General features: G+C 34.2%; 2 protein-coding genes across 2 annotated transcripts; one reads left to right on the top strand and one right to left on the bottom strand.

The window, feature by feature from the left end:
- Positions 1–3844: 3844 nt before the first annotated feature.
- On the bottom strand, positions 3845–9016 carry LOC132554515 (RNA-binding protein with serine-rich domain 1-B-like). The gene is made up of 6 exons (XM_060218831.1): positions 8974–9016; positions 7259–7372; positions 6494–6658; positions 5733–5971; positions 5293–5428; positions 3845–4957 (listed from the first exon to the last, which is right to left on the bottom strand). Coding segments are annotated over exons 1-6 (756 nt in total). The 5' UTR covers positions 8976–9016; the 3' UTR covers positions 3845–4857.
- An 89-nt stretch (positions 9017–9105) lies between these two features.
- On the top strand, positions 9106–16593 carry LOC132554548 (protein-lysine N-methyltransferase EEF2KMT-like). The gene is made up of 8 exons (XM_060218874.1): positions 9106–9210; positions 10030–10173; positions 11648–11758; positions 12610–12687; positions 12908–12963; positions 13364–13914; positions 14556–14708; positions 15541–16593. Exons 1-8 carry the CDS (start codon positions 9106–9108, stop codon positions 15651–15653), a joined length of 1311 nt encoding a protein of 436 aa, XP_060074857.1. The 3' UTR covers positions 15654–16593.
- Positions 16594–21675: the final 5082 nt, after the last annotated feature.

Genomic DNA, 21675 nt, shown 5'->3' with positions numbered 1-21675 from the left:
CATATCATCATCAGCAGTAACACATATTCAGCATTGTAATCATCATATCATCATCACCACTTCATCATCAACCTTTCATCCTCATTATCACATCATACACTGATCAACAACAGAGCTGTTTATTATTATTAGTGTTTTGCCTCATCATCATCTATTCACACCTAATCCCCAAACTTTATTCAAAATTATATGTTTTCAATAGTGTAATTAACAAAACTTTGCTTAATCCTGTTTGTTGTAATGTCATTACTTTCATCTCTTAACAGAATTTTGTTGTAAGTATGTAAGTAAGTTGAAAGTATGGTATCAAACATCAGCTTAATACAGCCAAGTTAAGTTTTAGACACTGTTTAAAAAGGATGCTTGGCATATATAGTCATCACCTCGATTAGCTGCAAGCTAGGCTTTTTATAGCCTGGGCAGAAGTTAACACCACAAAAAAAGACCCAACAACATACATATACCTCAGCAGAAAGGATATGAACTATGTTTTGAAATTAGTTCATGAAGTTGTTGATGCTGTCATTATATAAGTATATGCATATAAGAATAATAGATTTAAAAAAAAGAGGATGCAAAAACGTTATAAGAAGTTGTGTTTCAAACTACAGCTTTGAAATATTTCATGCAGGTATTACTATGCTTCTCAGTTTGGAAGAAAAAATTATCATATAAACTGTTTGATTTATCTTCGTTGATACTTCCTTAGTTTTTTTTACACAATATTTTGAGATAAACCCTGAATTCCACAACATAATTAAATGAAATTTGCTATGGAAAAATATGATATTGCATAGATCATCACACAGAAGAAAACAGATGTTTGTATTTTATTTTCATTTTCTGTAGGCCTACCACTGTGGACTTTTGAGATCAAATTTCTGACATTATTTATCAAATACATGCTTAAAATGCTTTTCACTTTAGATTGTGAAAACTTTAATAGGAATTTTAATATTGCCAACAGTTATGATTACAAGGCCTAATTGTGTTTAAACACTTGAACAACTTATCTGATTTGTTAAGCTCACCACGCTCAAAGGATGTCCATCATTCGGCATCAAATTTTGACTTTAAACATCTTCTCAATAACCAATTGACCAAAATTCTTTTATATTTGGCTGGTAAGTTACTAGCATGAAGCAAGACAAAGTTTGCGAAAATAAATGAACTTGACTAATATTCAAGGTCACATGTGTCCAATCAAACTCGCACCAAAATGATCATATGAAGATCTTATCATGACTATAAGTCTTGAACCTTCAGATATATATATATTTAAAAAGAATAAAATCAACACGGCAAATTATTCCGGCAACGTTTTAAGGCCTAACGACCATATTCAGACTTCTTAACGACATTGTGACGTCATACATAAGAGAAGGGGAGATAACATCATTCGTAGTATATTGACATTACATTTATGTGCGTTTGTTATTTATTAAATACGTGTAAAAGATTTTTTCAAAACATTAACTAGCATTGAGAGCTGGTTTAAATATCTTGACATATATATCATCATTACCAATCACTTAGGATCATATGCCATGCCATACTGATTTACCACTTCCTTTATTTCAATACACATGGTAGTGTCTGTAAGTGACCTCAACATTGATTTCCTTATCACATAACCTATGGGTCAGCTCATCCTGATGTATATGACCGATGGACTCTTTCTTTATACTGCATGTATATGTCCAGTGGAGGCTTTGTACAGGATGTGTATGTCCAGTGGAGGCTTTGCACAGGATGTGCATGTCCAGTGGAGGCTTTGTACAGGATGTGTACATCCAGTGAAGGCTTTGTACAGGATGTGCATGTCCAGTGAAGGCTTTGTACAGGATGTGCATGTCCAGTGAAGGCTTTATACAGGATGTGCATGTCCAGTGAAGGCTTTGTACCGGATGTGTATGTCCAGTGGAGGCTTTGGACAGGATGTATATGTCCAGTGAAGGCTTTGTACAGGATGTATATGTCCAGTGGAGGCTTTATTCCAAATTTTCTATCACAATGGCCAATGAATATCTGAATGATCGATGCTTGGTGATATTGTGATTGAAACTTAATAGGATTAATTTTGACATTTTATTTCATTGTCCTTCATACCTTTTGGTATCCACACTCAATGCACAGAACCCCGCTTATCAACCAACTCACTCTGTTCTTCCAATTTATGTAGGAGATAAGGTGTGGAAGGATTAGTGGTGTAACCAATCAAAAATCCTTAATATTTTACACCATGAAAGTTCCTACTTACAGGGATTTGGGTGCAGGTTCTTAACTATGGTCCAAACATATACAGTATATGTAAAAGGTACAGACTGGTTAGGTCAGGGAAATGTGCAAAGAAAAGTCAGAATGCCATTTTGTGTTTATTTTGACACTCACTTCAGGAAAGCTGATCTCGGCAATTTTGCAATGATACACAAGCATGTTGGTTTGATAACATGCTGTAGAGATTTTTCATACTTTTCAACAGCAGTGGTGCAATATCAAGTTATATATTACTTTAAAGCATCTTTGGGGCTGAAAAGTCTAAATTTCTAATTACAAAGGTCATTCTATCACAGAAAGGTTATAGTATTGAGCATTATTGTTATGTGAACGTGCCCAAATACAAGTGAGCTTTTGCCGTAGCACATCTTCCTTTTAGTGTCAATTATGAAAAAACAAATTTGACACTATCTTCAAATAATCGTTTGAAACTTGTTTAATATTTTGACAACTTCTTAATAACCAGAAATGCTATGGTTATATTGGCCATAAGCATCCTCCGACAAAAGGAACAAGAGGCCTAGGGCCTTGACGGTCACCTGAGATAAACAATATTTAATATAAAGGTTAAAAGATATTTATCAAGTGTCCTGAAACAGAAATTGTGACTCTGAATACAGTAAGCCAGTGTCAATATATGTTTACCATCAAAACCGTCATCCTATACTGATAATTCTTAGTTATTTCCATTTTGCTCATAAATGCAACATTTATATGAATATCACAATAAAGTCCTAAAAAAAATCCTCCCAAGGAAGAAATGTGATACTTAATTTGGTAATTAAAGATATCTTAAGATGCTTCCGTTCATGAAGAGGTTTTATTCTACCATATCTAGGTGTTGAGAAGATTTTTGAAATTTGAGTAAATTTGATGGTCTTTTAGCCCCATCCATAAGCCCCTGGGGGTCAGTCAGTCACAATTCTTGAATGCTTGTTCAAATTAACACACTTTACTAACTTTCAGTGATATAGAGGTCAGAGGTCAAATGTGCTTGAATGATATCCAAAAGGCCAGTGTAAAGGACAAAGAGTTAGGCTTGTTCAAATGAATGCCAGAATCAAATCCCAGAAGCCCAAGTGAAAACACCAGGAAGTTGTATCAATACAGCACCTAACAACTCGGGGTCATGTGTTTGTGTAAAGTGTCAGAGTGAAAATAGCAGAGAGAAAAGGTAGAAAGATATGTCAGCTAAGATGGTCACTATATTATCAGTCACAAGGACACCAACACATAATCTAAATCTTTTGACAGTCAAAAATGAAAGAGCTGTTACATGAAGTATCCTAACTGCGAAGATGCCAAGGAATGTGATATATGGCTCATTGTATGCTGTAACGAAAAGGTATTAAGCCTGGATGCATGAATAAACACCAAATCTTATTTGCATTTGCTTCAGAACAGGTATGTGAAAGACACTTTAGGTTGCAAAAATCAATTGGAGGCAGCTTTCCCTGTAAGAATTAACTCAAGAATGGCAGCCATTGGCCTTTGCCTATTAACACACTTCACAATGTACTGTGAATTCATATTCACCTAATATTACCAAAGAAAACAAAAAAATACACAATTTGTGATTCATTTATTTAATTCAATTACATTATAATGAATAGAAGTACTTTCACACCAAATTGACTGATCATACCAATGCAATAACATTGCCTCCTCCCTCACATAAAAACAAAATCCACACAAATCCAGACAAACAGGATAAAAATGACAAAAGATAAAAGAATGGCGCATGTAAGTTGAAATCAGTTGATATCATTTCTAATAATTTTGTTGACAACGAGCAAGTTTTCTGAATTTTGCTGATGATTTGAATGACATCTAAATGGAATGCCTGGAATAATTCAATGAGACAAGTATTTCGTCATCCATAAATATATATCTCTTTAGTATTAGTGCAAGACCTACCATCTGTACAAGAGACTGCTATCTCACATAAAATACATTGTATTTGTTCGTTTTGATAACAATATAGAAGACATGCCATCAAGAAACGGAACAAAGGGCAATAACTCCTTTTATTTGTTGAGAGATTTTGCTCCAAGTCACCCTTAGTACTTGCATGTAAAATTGCAGTTTCAGTAAAGAGTCTTAAGAGACATGCTGTAGAAAATACAAAACTATTGGTGTTCAAGTCCATTTCATTCCTTAATTCATTAATTCCTGATTTTGAAACCCTGTCAGATCTCAAGTGTCAGAACAACAGCTATAAAAATGGCAACTTCCCGACATCTTCTTATTCACCCAAGTGTACCGGTATTTGTGATTAAGTCTTAACACCAAATGATAAACAGTGATCCATACTTATCACATATTCACTACTCAACCTACTTATCACATATTCACTACTCTACCATCATCTCTTTGAAACTTTCAGTGTATGCATGTCATGCTTTATACCGAAACCATACACATCACATTTTCAATTATTCACACACTGAAACAGGTTTCAATCTATGTGATTGAATGCTTGCTACTTCAATGATGATTTCTCATCCATCACATTTTCAATCATTTCTCCATTGCTTAGTCTCTCAGTCATAGATTCAAAGTGTATACACAAAATAGTTATCATCGTGATGAGCTTGAACTTGATCTACTGTAACGACGTCTGCGAACTGGTGACCGTGATCTTCGACGTGGAGGAGACCTCCGGCGCTGTGGTGGCGACCTACAGTTTAATAATATATTATATAGAACAGTACACAGGGTTTGCTAGATTGGAACGTGTTTAGTATGTTAAGTGATTAATTTCTATGATCCCTTAATCTTTGCCTAACTTGTCAATGAGGGAAATATCTGATGACTCTATAGTGTTTTGCAGTAGGATAGAGCATACACTTGACAGGGGGGATTCAGAATGTCTCATAAAATTTTCACAAATAACAAGTTTGCCACATAAGGAAAGCAAATTTTAATCCAATGCTAAATAACTGGTACAAAATTACTGTGATCTGACCTTTAACTTGAAAATCATGCAGTGATGAACTTTGTAATGTGACCTACCTTCTCCTATCCCGGTAGCGAGGAGGTGATTGTCTGTTCCATCTTGGAGGTGGTCTGCGTGGGGGTGATCTTCTAGGCCTCACAGGTCGTGGTGCCAACACTGCAGCAGCTGATATCTCCTGACCGTCTATCTGACCTACAAACACAAAGACAACATATTCACTGACTCACTTACATATCTCCTGCTGCTCCACCAAGATTATACCAACAATTCCTATAAATTCTTTGACAACAGTGTTACTTCAAATTGTAAAATAAACATTACAATGAAATATACACTAAGAACAGAATTTGCAATTAAACTGCTTTTAAAGACTTTAGAATGCATTTTGACTATGTCAACTTTCAAATCCTAAAGTATTACTAAAGTAAAAATAAGACTATTTCTAACATATGTATGTTTACAGTATATACCCAGTAAAATCCCTGATGATTCATACCTCCATTCATATACTTTATTGCCTTTTCTGCCTCTGTAGTGTTATCATACTCCACATAAGCAAATCCCTTGGAGAAACTTGCATGGACTCTGTCAATAGGCATTTCTATATGTTTCACCTGTCCATACACACTGAATATCTCCATGATGTGGTCTTTTGAGACATTGCGTGTCAGTCGACCAACATGTACTTTGGTGGGTTTGACTGGAGAAGGACTCCTCTTCTTCCTTTTAGGAGATCTAAATTATGGGAAAAATAAAACACCACTAACTCAAGAGACAAAACTACAATTAGGTAAAACCATCACCATAACCGATCAATCTGTCTTAATTACATGACTGATATATCAGTACTTAATGAAGGTCATGATGATAAAACTAAATATATCACCCAACCATGCAGAGATTTTTTTATGATATTACCATCTGTGGGTTCGGTAGATATTTTACTAGAACAACACTAAATAACTTGAGGCTTCAATATTTTCCTAAAAAAACATAGCTTGGACACTAAATTATTTACCAGGAACTCTACATCCTTTCATACAGGTAGTTTTTGCTTGCTAGTTGTGGAGATATGATGGTAAGGTATTCATGATACAATAGTGTTGTAAAAAAACCCTGAATAGAATTTGAACCAATCAGAAAGCGAAGATAGATAGTAACATCTACTTCCATGACAGTGACAATAGGCTGAAACCTTTAGACCTTATGTTCAGCCTAACTAGTGATGATACTTGGCCATAAGATTTTGTGACTTACTCTGATGCTTTCCGTTTGACCCTGGTCCTCCGTGGACTACTGTCGCTGGAGGATGACCGACTGGAACTAGAACTTCCGGACCGTGAAGAGCTGCTGCGCGAACTGCCACTACTACTGGAGCTGCTGTCACTAGATGATGAATGGGATCTCCTAGAGCCTGATGAACTGTCAAAATACCAAGTCAAAGGGTCACACTTAACTCTTGTTTCGAATTCAATATTATCATTGAGAATGACAATCACAAACGAAATTAACCTTTCAACAATATGGGCACAATGCTAAGGTTGTAAATGTGTTCTTAACGATTGTTTGGTTAAATTATTATTTGAATAACTGTTCAGGATTGAACAACTCATTGAACAGTCACACCACTACACTTGCATTGGCACATCAAAATATTTTTTTCTTGATTTGCTTCCAATGATTATTTTCATTATAATCATTCAAATATTAGTTTCTTCAGCATGTTGGTCAATATCGATAAATGCTAAAGGAACTGCCCAAGAAAACTGCATATTAGGTCAGTTCCTTTCCCTTTTAAAATCTATTTTTTACTGAAATTATCATGACATGTTTAGTCAGAGGGCCAACAACCATTACATATGGATATTTGGGGATGTGGTTACTCAGATGATCAAGCAATCAACTTAAAATCACAAAGTGATGATCGGTGGTGTGTGATTCATCCTTTTGAATCCAGCAAATCAATATTTGGATGATTATCACACTTAAATTATAAACTGATCCTTCATTTGTTATACATACCTGCTGCTGTCTGAGTCACTGTCACTACTTGAGGAAGAATTCTTTCTGTGCTTCTCGCGTCCCCTCTCCTGTCCGCTTTTCTTTCGCTCCCGGCTTTTACTTTGACTTCTTACCCTTGAAAATTTACAGATTTTTAAATTAATCCCGGTAATAGCTTGAAAGTTAAGAATAGCTTGAAAGTTTAAGTTAATACTTCAAAACATACAAAAAATGGGGTAAAGCCACAATTAGCCGAGAGAAAAAGTTTGGTTGTATTTTATAAACTGGCACAGAAGAAGGGAATTTGAAGAAAGAAGTTGTAGCCATTTTTGATTCGATGTTAAAAAAAAATAGACAATGGACATCTAGGGACCTTCCCTGCCAAAGTGCGGAAAATGACTAAGTTCCAAAGCCTGGAAAATCCAGAAAAATGTCCAGAATGAATCCATAATAGGAGGTGCACATCTTCGACATATATATAAACATATTAAAAAGTTTCAAGCTTCTACGTCAAAAAACTCTTAGGGGGGTTGATTCTACAAAACTGGTACCCCTTTTCCCTACCTGCCAGCCCAACATTCACCATACTATAACTCGGATTTGCACTATGTGCAATCTGGCCAATAACATTACAGGTCAAGAAATCGCCACAATTTTGGTCACAATCATAAACATATAGTCATCAAGCAAAAACACCACCTTAGACTTTTCAATTCCAATTATGAACAGTACATATACTTCACTAAGTATATTGAGGACATCGTGCTCAAAAGAAGGCATTTTGAACATAAGATAAGTACATGCCAAGCAAGAGTAAGTGAAGTTAATATCTTAAAACACTCATCTAGCAGTGTCAAAACTTATTCTAATACCTTCCCTAGGATTTAAACCAGCAACCTTGATCAATCATTCTAAAGAGAAGGTCTCTTTAGCCAAGCGGTATATTATGGCCAGTATTTATTACCAAGGTTACATATAGATATTATAATCAGCGAGGATTTGAACCCAGGACTGGTGGCTTAATAATCTAAGCTCTACTGATCAATCTAAATAGAAAGTTTCTAGCCAAGCAGCATATTCAATATTGAAGCTAACATTTATCACCAGGGTTTACATACAGAAAGATTATACAAGACCAAGTGGTAAGCTTATTCCATTTAAATATTTTGTGAAGGAAAAAGTCTGCAAGTCATTTTGCAGAGGGGAAGTGTATATCAAAAGTTGGTGAGTGAACTTTGACCAGGTGTCCTCTACAGCATTGAAAATCTGCATGGCGCCAACATCAGAAACCAAGTTAGGAGCTTAATTTGATTCAAAACTATACAAGTAGTTGATCATTTACTAATAGACAAAGGGGAAGTAACTGTCATGTCACTGCCAACGAAGTGCGTACGTTATGTTGCATTGCAAATCCAGCAGCCCCTATTCAATTATTCTCTTTTTCAAACTTTTATTAATAGCATTCATATATACCAAACAATCCATTTCTACGTTCTCCGTGTGGATAAAAGCACCATTTTGATATTGTAACGTGGTACGTCGGCGTCTTGTAAAATGTAAACATTGATTTTACAAGGGACATAAGCGGATGTAAAAATGATGTTTATCTGATTTTCAGAACAATGCAAAACAAATACGGCATCAATCACGTTCTCATAAAACTATATTATTATTTAAAAGTTATTGATGGTATTGCAAAGTAATGATTACAGCTGATTCAGTTGGATTGAACTTACATTTTCTCTGTAAATTCTTCTTCGAAAGCGTCTCTTTGACATGAAATATATTAAGTCAGCTGTGATTGGACCTTAAGTTACTGTAGCCTATGGTAGCCAATGAAAATCAAGCTTACAAAAGAAACAAGAAACATGGCTGCCTCCATGAACACAGCTCTGTCTTTGGAAGAAAATATTCTAAGAGATATCAAAACCCAATTTTTCGAAATGGTACCAATTAGACGAATGAAATGGAAGGTAATGAATTGTCTACTAATAGAAAATATTCTATTTCAAAGCGAAACACACACACAATTTATTTACATATCACGGCACGAGAACTCTCATTGTCCTAGGTTTTCTCCACAGGAATAATAGTCCATGGGATTCACAATGCATGAACACCATATTTCTTGTTTTTGTTAAGTATTTTTTATCAATAATATTATTAAATTGTTCGAATATGCAGAAAAGTTTTTCCCTACCCTCCAATGTTTGAGATATATATATATATACAATTTAAAATTTTAAGTTCGTACCTGTTGTAGACATACAATATGGAAAAGCATACGACTGCATTCGTCATGGCAACTGAAAAGAAAAATTGCGATTGACATCTATGGAGTTGACTATTTTTTAGAATCATTGCAACTGATATACTGTTTACATCACTTTTATTTGATATGACATTGGATAAATATGCAACAAATCAGGAACTTTCTTGTCGAGGGTGATGACAGGAATCGAACATCGATCTATTGCGTGATAATCCATGGCACTGCCAAATAAGCCATAGAAGCGCGACCAGTCTTCAGGGCGACTAACACTATATGCACAAGCCACACTAACCCGGTCCATTTACAGATATATAGAAGTCATGGATATGTAGATCTGAGGATTAAGAGACTTGATCCATTCCAGATAATGTCATATATAGAATTGAGTGAACTCCCCTGTTTAACAACAAATAGCAAAGAGGTGCATCCGATGTAAAACAAAACATTCAAGGAGATGGAGATGTCCTAAACATTTATGAATAACTGAATTAAACCATTTTTAATTTTTTTTTTATTGCAGACTAAACAATCAATAGATGATAAAGATATCTCACCAGATATGCAGAGGGCAGTGCTGAAAGCCACTGTTCAACATGCCATTTGTAAACAGTATCCACCATCTCTCAGCTATCAACGTGCATTTGTTAAAAGCATCTTGCATAAGGTAAATACATATTTATTTTACAGTAATGGTACAGTTGGAAAAAAACATTGTTGCCAAGTTACCTGATTTCATCAGCTCAACGTGATATTTGCCATAACATCATCTTCTCAAATCATGAGAAATGCTAGAATCAACTGATATTTCTTTCCCTGTGTATTCAAAAACTTAAATTCCATTTTTAGACCTAATATAGTAAAAATAATGTTTAAACCTAACATGGAACATCATCTAATTACATACAGAAGTGATAATTAGACAAAAGAATTGATTAGAAAGTCTTTTTACCTGATGGCTCTTTAAAATACTCTGTCACCCTAGATTTTGAAGGCCATCACCAGATATGATTGGATGATAGATTGGTGACACTGTCCAAAGGAGGGGTGAGGGGTATTTTTTGGTCACCTGGTCCAAAAGGCTGATCAGCTTATGCCATGGTGTGGTGTCCATCGTTTGTCTGTCATCAGACATCCGTTACCTTGTTACTCAATATCGTTACTTGTCATCAACAACTTCACTGATGACCAAATTTAGTCAGAAGCATCCTCGAGAGAAGGGGGAGCCAAATTTTAATAATATTGGTTCCTCTTGTAGGAGCAAAATTTTGTCTGAAGCATTCATGGATGAAGAGGAGTCAGTCTTGTACAATTGTTAGGCTGCAGCCCCTTGGGGCGGGAGGGACGGGGCCCAATAGGGAAAATAGAGTAAATTCTTCAAAGTCTTACTCCTCTTGTAGGAATGATTGGATTTTGTCAAAATATGGTCTCAAGTATTCTTAGTCGGTGGGAAATCAGTTCTGTATAAAAGGTGCAACACATCCCTCTGGGGTGGGAGACTTGGGGCCCAATTACATTTCCTCAAAAATTCCTTCTTCAGTATAAGGATATTGTCCTTGTTTGATTTGAAGCAATTTTATATTTGACCACATGGATGGGATCAAATAAGGAAATGATTTCAGAGATTGTTTGTCATATTTGAAATTCTTTGTTAAATTGCTTAATAGCTGAATTAACCAGGAGACTGTTCAGGGAACCTTTGTTCCACAGGCTCAATAGGAAGACATATAATGAGGAAGAGCCATTCAAGGAAAAAAAGAAACTATTTCAAATCTTATGTATTCATTATATATTTACCCATATTATAAGTAATGCTTAATAGTTTCTAAGTTCAAACATACAAAGAAAATGACAAAAAATGTTTTGCTGTTATTTAATAGGACCGCAGTTTGAATTAGGAAAAGATGAAATTGTTAAATGTTGACATGTGGAACAAAGATTGGCTCAAATGTTTTCAATAAGTATTCATTAAGAAAGCCAGTAATTGATGGGGAAGAGAAAAGGAATAAAGATGTAGGTAAAAATGGATGGCTACCTTTGCTTGTATATTTCTATCTTAAAACTTAATTAATGTTTGTATACAGTTTCCTTGAATGCGATCTTTACTAGATAATGTTTTATTTTGTCTGTGATCTATTCAGCTTGAGGACATTGATGCAGATATCTGTGACGAAATCTATGAAACTTACTCTGATCTTTTACAACAAAAGGAGGAGGAAGATGATACACTGTGTTACAAAACCTACACACTGGTATGTAAGAAGTGTCAATAACATTAGGTATTGGACAATGCGTCCATGTCTGATAATAACACTGCCAATATTTTTTTCTGTAAACTTAGAAGAATTTTTACTTATACTCCAACTTCAGGAAATGACAGTCCTTTGTCTCCCTAACTCCAAATTCAAGGTTTTATTTTTCAATGAATCCCAGGACTTATGTCAAGATAAATATGGTATGTAGACTATGGTAGTTTTACTTCTTTGTGGATGTGTTAAGGTAAAAGGTACCTTCAGGGAGACATGATGCAGGTATATCTTTACCAATAGCGCTGTTGGCATTGTCAAATTTCTGTTTGAATGTTATCTTTAAATTTGGATTTTTTTTATTTGTACTTCAGATTCAATAGCATAAATGTTATTTAAAACAAATCTGTTGTCTACCATAAACTTAACCAATGTTGCCATCTCATAAATTTACATACAGTGTCAAAGTAAAAGATAATTTTTGAAGGAATGTAAACCTTAAAAAGTTGTTAGTTTACAATATAATGACAGAATTTCTTATTTTCTGATGATCCTTGACAAAGCCTTTGATGCCAGTAGTAATAGCTGCAAGTCCATCAAGATTTTATTATGGTGCATTTTCCTGTTATCTGAGACACCAAACAGCTGATGTCATAACAGAGCAAAATATTTTTTATGGGGATCTTTTTCTGGTTTGAAGGTGGAATAAAATCGTTAAACATAATCCTTTGAAAAATCAACAAAAATGCGATATTCGCTTTCTTGGCTTCTATGTCAGAGGCATTTTTTTTTTGTTTCAAGCAAACAAATAAAACATTCACAACATAATATTTGTTCATTTTGTGACATTTTTACAGCCATGTGGAAATACTGTCAGCCTCCAGGAGTCTGTTCATCTAATTTCCCAAGGGACCACAGGACTTAGTACTTGGCAGGTAAAAACTGATATACACAAAAATGATCAGGGCACATGTCCTGTAAAATAAATGGTGAAAAAGGGAAATTTTTTCTGTAGTCATTGGTTTTATAAAAATTATGTGAAAGAAATACTTATCAGTATGAGAATATGTCATAACAAGACTTTGTTCAATGAATTTTGTGATCAGTAACATTATAAAAAGATAATCAATTACATGTTTATTGATTTTTAAACAGGCAGCCTTACATTTAGCAGAATGGTGTTCTGAAAATACCAAGTTCTTGGAAAACAAGTAAGTATGTAGACTCCCCGTTAGCTTATGTGTGTTTCAGAAAAGAGAAAAAGTCACTTTGAATGAAAGGAATCTTTTAGATTTGTCTCAGTTGTAAGGCACATGAAATGAAAATGGGGGAAAAAATGACTGTGCGAGAATGGAAATTATGCAAGAGGGTAGATCTTCATTGTAATAAATGCAAGTACTAATAGTAATACTTGGAGAAAGCAAATATCTTTTAGTCTAATAAACTTAAATTACTGGTATATAGAGTACTGTGAATGATATCAAAATTTTATTAACATAACCAATGTCAATAACCCCTGGTTAATTCCACAGTTTTCAAAGCATTGTTGTTTGTGTATCTTTTATTGTTTTGTGTGAAGTGTTTGATGAGCTTTGTTTTGTTTCATTGTAGACGTGTAATGGAGTTAGGCAGTGGACTTGGACTTACTGGGATAACTGTGTGTCGTAAGTGCCAGATGAAGTCGTACACATTTAGTGACTGTCACCACCAGGTGCTCTACCTTCTCATGAAGAACATTGAGACTAACTTTGCCAAACAAACACATCTGTCACAGCCAACATTCACACCAAGCGACATATTCCCATCCACATCCAAAGAGTGCACGGACAAAAAAGACGGACGTATGATGAAGTCAATCCGCCGTCAATTGAGCATAAATGCGGAACCTTCAAATCTGTGTTCTGTAAGCATGTGTTCAGATATTATGGAGATTAGCTACACTTCAACTGCCTCATCCTCATATGATGATGAAAACAGTGAGGACATATTTTCCGATCAGAATGATTTTCATATTGAGTCTCAGAATTGGGTTATGGATGATTGTCTCCCTGGAATGTACTTTTTCAATCCGGATGAGAGAATTCGACTTTTGAAATATGATTGGGAAACCTCAGATGATCGGATACTTTGGGATGTAGCTCCTGACATCATTCTTGCTGCAGGTAATTACTTCTGTTTGTGATCGTACCCATTACCTTTGGTTTACTGCCAGATAATTTGACCGAGCTGAAAAGCACAATAAATACATTTGCAGCAAATGATGAATTTACATGTAAACTGAATGTCTTATAAATAGTCATTAAGGGAACATAGTTAATTATTAAGAAGTTAATATTGGTGTCACACTTGAAATGAATACAGCTCGAGACCAGACAATAAGAATTACTTGTGATGTAGTTGAGAGCTACGTTCCAGTAAAACATCTACTTGACCCCAGGATTACTGCCTTTCTTTTTTAAGTGAATTATCTATTACATTCAACGGTTGGTCCCCCTAATGAGAACCTGGAATCGATCGGTGGTGTAGATGTTTTACTGGAATAGCCATGATTTGCCATTGTAAGATATTCTACTGTTCTGTTAGTGTCAATATCGGTACGATTAAAGGCATATCGTGTATTGTAATTAAATCAAATGCAAAATTTTAAAAAAACATAGTTAAAGTATACTTTAATTAATCTTATATATCTAATAAGAAAACATAATGTGAGAAAAAGAAAATAATTCAATTTTTTAAAGAGAATGTTTCATCCTGATTTATTAACTGTTTGATTACTTATGTAAATGATTGTGTCTTTCTACAGATGTTGTGTATGATAAATCCATCATGCCTGCTCTAGTGTCTGTCTTGAGGAAACTGCTGTCTTTGGAAATCGAGAACGGTCAAAGAGCAACAGCTTTCATAGCATCTACCATCAGAAATGAGGACACACGGGACCACTTTCTTATTGTATTAGGTAAGGGTTTTTGGTAGAATTTATAAGAATAATGTGTTGTTCAAAAAGAACTTAATGTTTAGATTTATTCGGTGAAATTCCTTAGTCCATCATGTACATTGTATATATCCCTAGGAAACAAGGATAATTTTTATGGCTTTTATTAGTAAAGAGTAATTTCCACACATTGATAAGCCCAGGGTGCCCATAAAAGCATTTTTGCTCAAAAAGAAAGGTTGGGGGTTATTGTAAGATTTTAAATAAGCATTTGCTGTCAGTAAATCTTGTTCAAATGCAGAGTTTATCACAACTTTGTTGAAATTTTGTCACAGAGCATTACTTTGTCTGCACTGAAAATAGGATATTAAAATGTGATGTATACATCAGTCATACGAAAGCAATACGCAGTGTTGCAAGTTCAGAGCCCAAGACCCCCCTCATTAGAGAGTTAATGCCCTTTGTTCAAATTTTGTCATGAGCATAGCCTTGCTTGCATTAATATTAGGATCATAAAAATGGTGTATAAACTATGGAATGTTCTTATTACTTAATTCAGAGTCTGCAGTCCCTTAATTACAGTATTATTGCCCTTTGTGTCCAATACAGTCATTTTTCGGGAAGCATTCGTCAGTTTCACTGATACTCTTGTATCTTAGTGGTGTGATATATCTGTGTCTCTCATGATTTCAATTTCATTAATTCACAGAAAAGTAATTTCCATCTTATATTCCAGTTTGAAAATATAAGAAGTTTGTGATAATAGATGTCATCTATATCTAAATAATATAATTTCAAACAATATGCAAACTTGACTTGATATTCATAAATGTTTTGTTTTACTTTTTTTCTCCAGCAAATGAAGGACTCACCTATGAAATAGTTGATTCCCCAAAGAAGAGGATTTTCCACTATGAAGATACCATTCCAATAGAGATTCTCAAAATTCAGTGTCCATCTGGCAGTTGATACAAAGATATAGACTCATGACCAACACATCTGTAGTCATGTGTAGTGTTTTCACTTAAAACTTTAAAAAGTTCTTAAATATTGTTTGTCACACATCACTACCTTAACCAAGTGTATTAAGACTTTGTTATTTATTGTCAATCAGAAAGAAATTATTATTATGTCTTTTTCATCAGGGACTTAAAACTTATAATTTGGTGGTACAAAAGTGGAAGATATTGAACCAGTGCTGATGTAATGGGAAAAGAGCACATTGATAAGTCTTCTCTGTTAAATAATCCATTTTCTCAAATTTTTAAGTAGGCGTATATGAAAGTATTCAAGAATCAGAAGGTGAATTCATTATTACAATATACATCAGTGTTAGGTTCTATTTTCCCATGTACACAGTATTTACAATAACTTAAACAAATAAAATTCCCTGTAAGGCTAGGGAATTTTTACTGAAACACTATCAGTAAGATTTTCACTATGGAGTTCATCCTGATATTCCATGCCATGAGTAAAGTAATTTGATTGGGTCCAGGAGGGAAAAAAAGGGACCAATCATAGGCTTATACATTCGTTTTGAAGATTACAACTTCAGATCCATTACAATATACCGTTATACAACCTCGAGATTTATTTGATGTACGGCAAAGGATCAAAGCAGTCTTTTTTGTCTTGTCCACAAGATGTTGCACATGGCACCTTCAATTTTGCCATGACATGGTCCAGGGATAGAGAGTGAAAGTGATTGTAAACCCAGGTGTATCGAGGATGTAATGAGTTATGGATGATCATGATGGGTTTATCTGATAATGTTGTGATGGTATATATACATGTTATATTATAGTTATAACATTGATGTAACAGACCAGTTATGTGATTCCAATATTGACATTAATTGATTGGATGTATCACTTAATGTAACAGTCTGGTTAATATCATGATTTTCTATATCACCATTAATTTCATGTAATTGGTGTTATTTTATATCAAATCATTCAATATGCTTTTCCTTAAAAATATTGTGTTCTATTTTCAGTTTTAATGAATGTCTGAAATGAAATTTACATGTTATACCGAAATCTATGATAGTGCTGCTGCTGGTAGTTCTACAGAAGGCTTCTAGGGTATAATTTCAAAATTGTCTTTCCTCATTAGTATCTTACATTGCATATTCTCTAACTTTATGCTTATAAAGATCAAGATCTGTAAAGGCACTTTATGAAGCACAGTGTCCATCTCTTCGTCCTTTTGTCTGTCTTTTGTATCCAAGGATCGTTCAAGAGTCTTAACAGTAATTTTTACCAGATGACATGTAGTGATATGTATATGTTTGAAATGGATTCAATAGGGTAGAAATGTTGATGTGAAGACTTCAAAATTCTAATCAGGATACAGGAATATTACAAAACAATGTGCTAGACTTATATCAGTTTCCTCAAATTCAGTGGTGAAATGATTATAATGTAAAACATCAAATATTGTTCCAAATTCTTCCCTTAGAAAAATTGATACAATGTCAGACTTATCAAATGTGTGAGGAACTAACAGATGACGAATTTTGCCTTTCTTGTCAAACCTTGCAAATGCCATATTATAGTGTGTCTATTGCTTCATTATATGCAGTTACCTCCCTTTATCTGTTTGTAAGCCTAACAGGTACTAGCACCTAATTTGATACCATTTTTTCACTTTCACTTTTACATTTTTTTTTTGACTTTTACTTTTTTGCAGTGCCAGTTCGAGAGGTTTTCACTCTGGTCGAGGGTGGGGAGAATGTATTCATTCTTCATTCTTCATACAAACTTAGAAGTAGTTTAAAATTAAAATCTATTAAAGTTTCCTATTTTTGTAAAATTCTTTCCAATATTTTCATAAGTTTGTCAATGTTGATTGGTTTTCCTCTGACAATTATGTGTTGTACACTACTGTTTATTGATGATGATATACGGAGTATTGTATTAAGCTATACTGACTCAGTGCTAATTTGGTTGTGACTCTAGTGCAAGTTTATATAATTTCTACATTGTTATTAAATGTTTGTTACATGCTGAATATAAAGATTTATAGAGCTTCATGTGAACACCCCGACGTAATTGTAGAATGACAAAGGTGGATGTGCCATAATGTATTTCATAAAAAATCGAGTGCTTTTGTATAATTCTGCTTTCTCCTTTTCCGTTGCATGGAAATGTTTTCGTATTATATTTGATGAACATGTGATATGTATTTTTAAGTCTGTGATATGGTTTGATACAGAGAATATGCCATACAGATTCTCAGCTTTGTATAATTTACCCAGTTCATATATATATTATAATAGCGTTGAAGTATTTCAGCACTTACATGCTATCTCCTTCTAGTCCTATCATATGTTCCAATACCACATAGTAATGTGACAGTTACTTGTACTTTGTGTAGTTTTGGTTTTCTGTTAAAAGTAACAAAAATCACCTGTTATATATACAGCAATATGCCCTTGAAGCACATTCCTTATTTTCATGTTTTATTTCCTATCCACACATTTTTGTGGCAACTATGTATGATGATTAAGAAACAAGAGATCCCAGAGCGATTTTGGTACCCACAATTATTGATCTTCACTCCGATGTTTGATAAAGCAAGAGACAGTGATAGGAAATCAGTTAAAATCAATAATCGATTATTGGTTATAATCAGATAGGCTTTCTAGTGTTAATCAATTACACAATTGGCTGACTGTGTGTTCAATATTCATTGAAAGTTCATGCATTCTTCATTAAGGTAAATTCGTAATTTTAAGCTAAAAAAACCTCACTACACCTAAACTTGGCATAATAATGAATATTAATTGCAACGGGCATCTCTGTTATACATGATATGAATTTTTGTTTTTGCTGAAACACAAGAATATACGAATGATAGATTACGGAAATTAAAATCAATTATTGCATCAGATGAAGTTGAATTAGATAATACGATCATCCCACCACTAATGGATTCATGTGATCAAGCATGGGCGCCTTGCTTGGTATATGTAGGGGTAGTGTTCATAATGTAGATATAACTACTGATACCCTAATAATGTGTTCAAGGTAAATACAGTTTGGTATTGGATCAACTTTTGTTTACTTCTTTATATTGTTGTATCACGTTTGATAACGACACATATTAAGAATCATGTAAAATAATTAAAATCCCAGAAAATCAGACCATAAGCTCTAAGTCAATTGGTGCAAGGAAAATTTATGAATTTACACCAAGTAACATTTTACAAGACATGTAATACAGTGAAATAAGTGGAGAATCCCAATTCACATGGAAAGTAAACAGAAACTCTCTACTTTGATGTTCTGTGTGAATTGCAATATTCACAATGTAATGGTTACTGGGTATACAAGATGTCAGAAATTCATACATTTTATTTCTGTATTATTCATAGATGTGCTATGCAGTATATCTGCGCTGCAAGCAATGTGAAGTAAAAAATGTTAATAGATCAATATAAATGTTTGTGTTTTTTTTGCATACAAATCCTTAAATATGTTAAGTTTGACCTGTAGAAATAAAGAAGTTTATAGAATATATCTATGGTATATACCCACCAGAATTTTAATAGTTCCTTTTACATTAGCTGCTTACCTTGGTCATTTCCTAAAATTGAACCATCAGAAACAGATTTCCATCAAGCTGTATTGTATGTGTAATGATTTCAATTTCCCAATGGTGAATTTTCCATTTATTGATAGTAATCAGTCAGCTTTCCATCCAATGGTATTTACATGTTGCTTTTGATTTAATGTTGGTCCCTAATTAACATTAACATTAACATGACCAATTAACATAACATTACTAAGGGTTTCAAAATTGAGAGAAACAGATCGATGAAAAATTTCCCAAAGTTTTATGCTTATAATCAGGATCTTGCTCCCTATGTGAAATGAAGTTAGAGGTGTTCAATTAATGCTGATATGTATGCCTGATGGTTCCAAATTTATTTTTGTTATTCTTAGTTTGGACAATTTTTTATTCAATAATAACAATTTAACACATGCATACAGGATATGTATTGGATGGAGAAACAATTTTAAATCTGATATCAATTCCTTTCTCAAACTTATCATCGAACATGACATTGGCCACTGTTGTGATTAGAGACGCTGAATGTGTTTTATGCTCATGGATTTTTTTTAATGCTTTATCCAAACACAAGGATTTTAAAGATATATCTTTCCTTACCTTATCTGGTCATGTCCCCATGGGGAAGGATGGAGTCAGACTCTTAATTATAAAATTTTAGTTCTGTCTACCTTTTGATGCTTCAGTTTAAATTGGGTAAAGGTCCCTACATCCTTCATGCTTACAGGGAAAAAAACAGGTATATACCAATACATAGTCATAATCCAAACTCCACGGAAGTGAAAACAAAACTCAAATTTAGTATGACAATAATTCTTAAATTGAAAACAATGAATTAATATTCTTTTGTTTCACTATTTTGGATTTTATTAATTAAAATATGAATAAAACCTCAAAGTCAATAAAACTCTGCAAAATCTTAGAAAGTACAAGGAGAATAAGACCAGATGTTCTGGAAGAGTAAGTGTCAAATTCTCAAACAAGAACAAGGTATACAACAACAGGCAAACTAACAAGCACCAAATACGTCCACCACCTTTGTAGGTTTACCTTAATTCTCCCTAATAGGGCGGGCGGGGTCAACCTTCTTAAAGTTAGTCAAAATATTTTGATATCTGTCAATATAGCTACAGCAGAATTTTACCCCAGATTAAAAAAAATCTAGAGCATAGTCCACCTGTCCATCCATAATTATTCTTTGAGTCAAGTTTGTACACAACTCTTTCATTCCTACGAAAGTAGGAATACAAAGGAATTGATATAGACTCCAAGCTTTTCTTTCAATCACATACGTATCATGCATGTTGATTGTTTTAATATTGAAAGAAAATATTTTTAAACTAAGGAATCTTAAACAAAAAAGAGTTAATTACCCCCAATTCGCTCACACTCTTGGTGGAGGGTCAGGGCTCTCAATCTGCCAGATTTGGGGCCTATATTCAGCCCCATTTCCAATGCAAAATAGTATCTTTTTTCCCAATTTAGACCCCAAGTTTTCCCAATTCTAAGGAAAACACAGCTATTTCCCCCAATTCTAAGGGCCTCGGGCCCCAGTCCCAAAATGGGGTTTGAGAGCCCTGAGGGGGTACTAGGACACAGATGCTTAAAAGTCCGTTCAACTGTACATGGGTTTTCTTCATATCCTCAATTTCCCCTGAGGAGTATTGATCCTCATAGAGTGTCATATCCGCTACAGATTTCAATACTTTGTGAAACTAATATCAATGACTAGGAAAACTGATGTAAGTGTAGTTGGATGAAACACCCCAACTCAGCACCTCCAACAACACCGACAATGAGTGAATTATATCCCTCCTCCTGAGACAGTGTGTTGCATATCAGAATTAGGTCACTGTGACCAACATTTTGGCCTTTGACATGTATCATTTCAGTTGTATTCTAAGTATGTAATTTCATCTCTGGAGGTGTATTAAATGTATCAAGTCTGTCATATTTTGATTGAAAGTTATCAACCTTGGCCTCTGTTTTGGAGTATTGATCAGTACACATGAAAAAGTCTTACTTACACTTTAAAACTTAACTGGCAGAACGTAGAAGGTTTCTTTTTGAAATATGCTTTTTTTATTAATCACAATATTTGCTAGGCATAAAATTGTACCTGAATTACTGATTTGATCATGCTTTTCTTATATACAGGTATATGGCTGCATGAGTCTGGGGTGCTTGGTGCATCACCTGATGGATTTGTACAAGGAGAGTTTAAGAATGATGGGAGTATTCATCATCAGTGTAGAAACCACTTAACTTCATCACCAGACATAGTTGAGGTGAAATGCCCATACACAGCCAGAGAAATGACAATATTAGAGGCGTGTGAATCTATCAAAGATTTTTTCCTGGGTAAGAAGTAACTAAGAACTTCTTTAAAAGCTCTGTGACAGTCAGACTAAATTGT

This window comes from Ylistrum balloti, unplaced genomic scaffold (genome assembly GCF_031769215.1).
Source record: "Ylistrum balloti isolate Yb309-2 unplaced genomic scaffold, AGI_CSIRO_Ybal_v1 Utg370416, whole genome shotgun sequence".
NCBI classification, from domain to species: domain Eukaryota; kingdom Metazoa; phylum Mollusca; class Bivalvia; order Pectinida; family Pectinidae; genus Ylistrum; species Ylistrum balloti.
Note: the sequence above shows the minus strand (reverse complement) of the source record. Positions and strands in the feature narration are given on the sequence as shown.

Bases quoted from the DNA above. Each gene is read 5' to 3' on its own strand.
- LOC132554515 (XM_060218831.1), bottom strand. The intron at 5,972-6,493 runs GTAAGTCACAAA...CCCATAATTTAG, and splicing joins GTCAAACGGAAAGCATCAGA to ATCTCCTAAAAGGAAGAAGA. The intron at 5,429-5,732 runs GTATGAATCATC...TTGTGTTTGTAG, and splicing joins AATAAAGTATATGAATGGAG to GTCAGATAGACGGTCAGGAG.
- LOC132554548 (XM_060218874.1), top strand. From the start codon at position 9,106: ATGGCTGCCTCCATGAACACAGCTCTGTCTTTGGAAGAAAATATTCTA. The intron at 10,174-11,647 runs GTAAATACATAT...TGATCTATTCAG, and splicing joins TTAAAAGCATCTTGCATAAG to CTTGAGGACATTGATGCAGA. The intron at 12,964-13,363 runs GTAAGTATGTAG...GTTTCATTGTAG, and splicing joins ACCAAGTTCTTGGAAAACAA to ACGTGTAATGGAGTTAGGCA.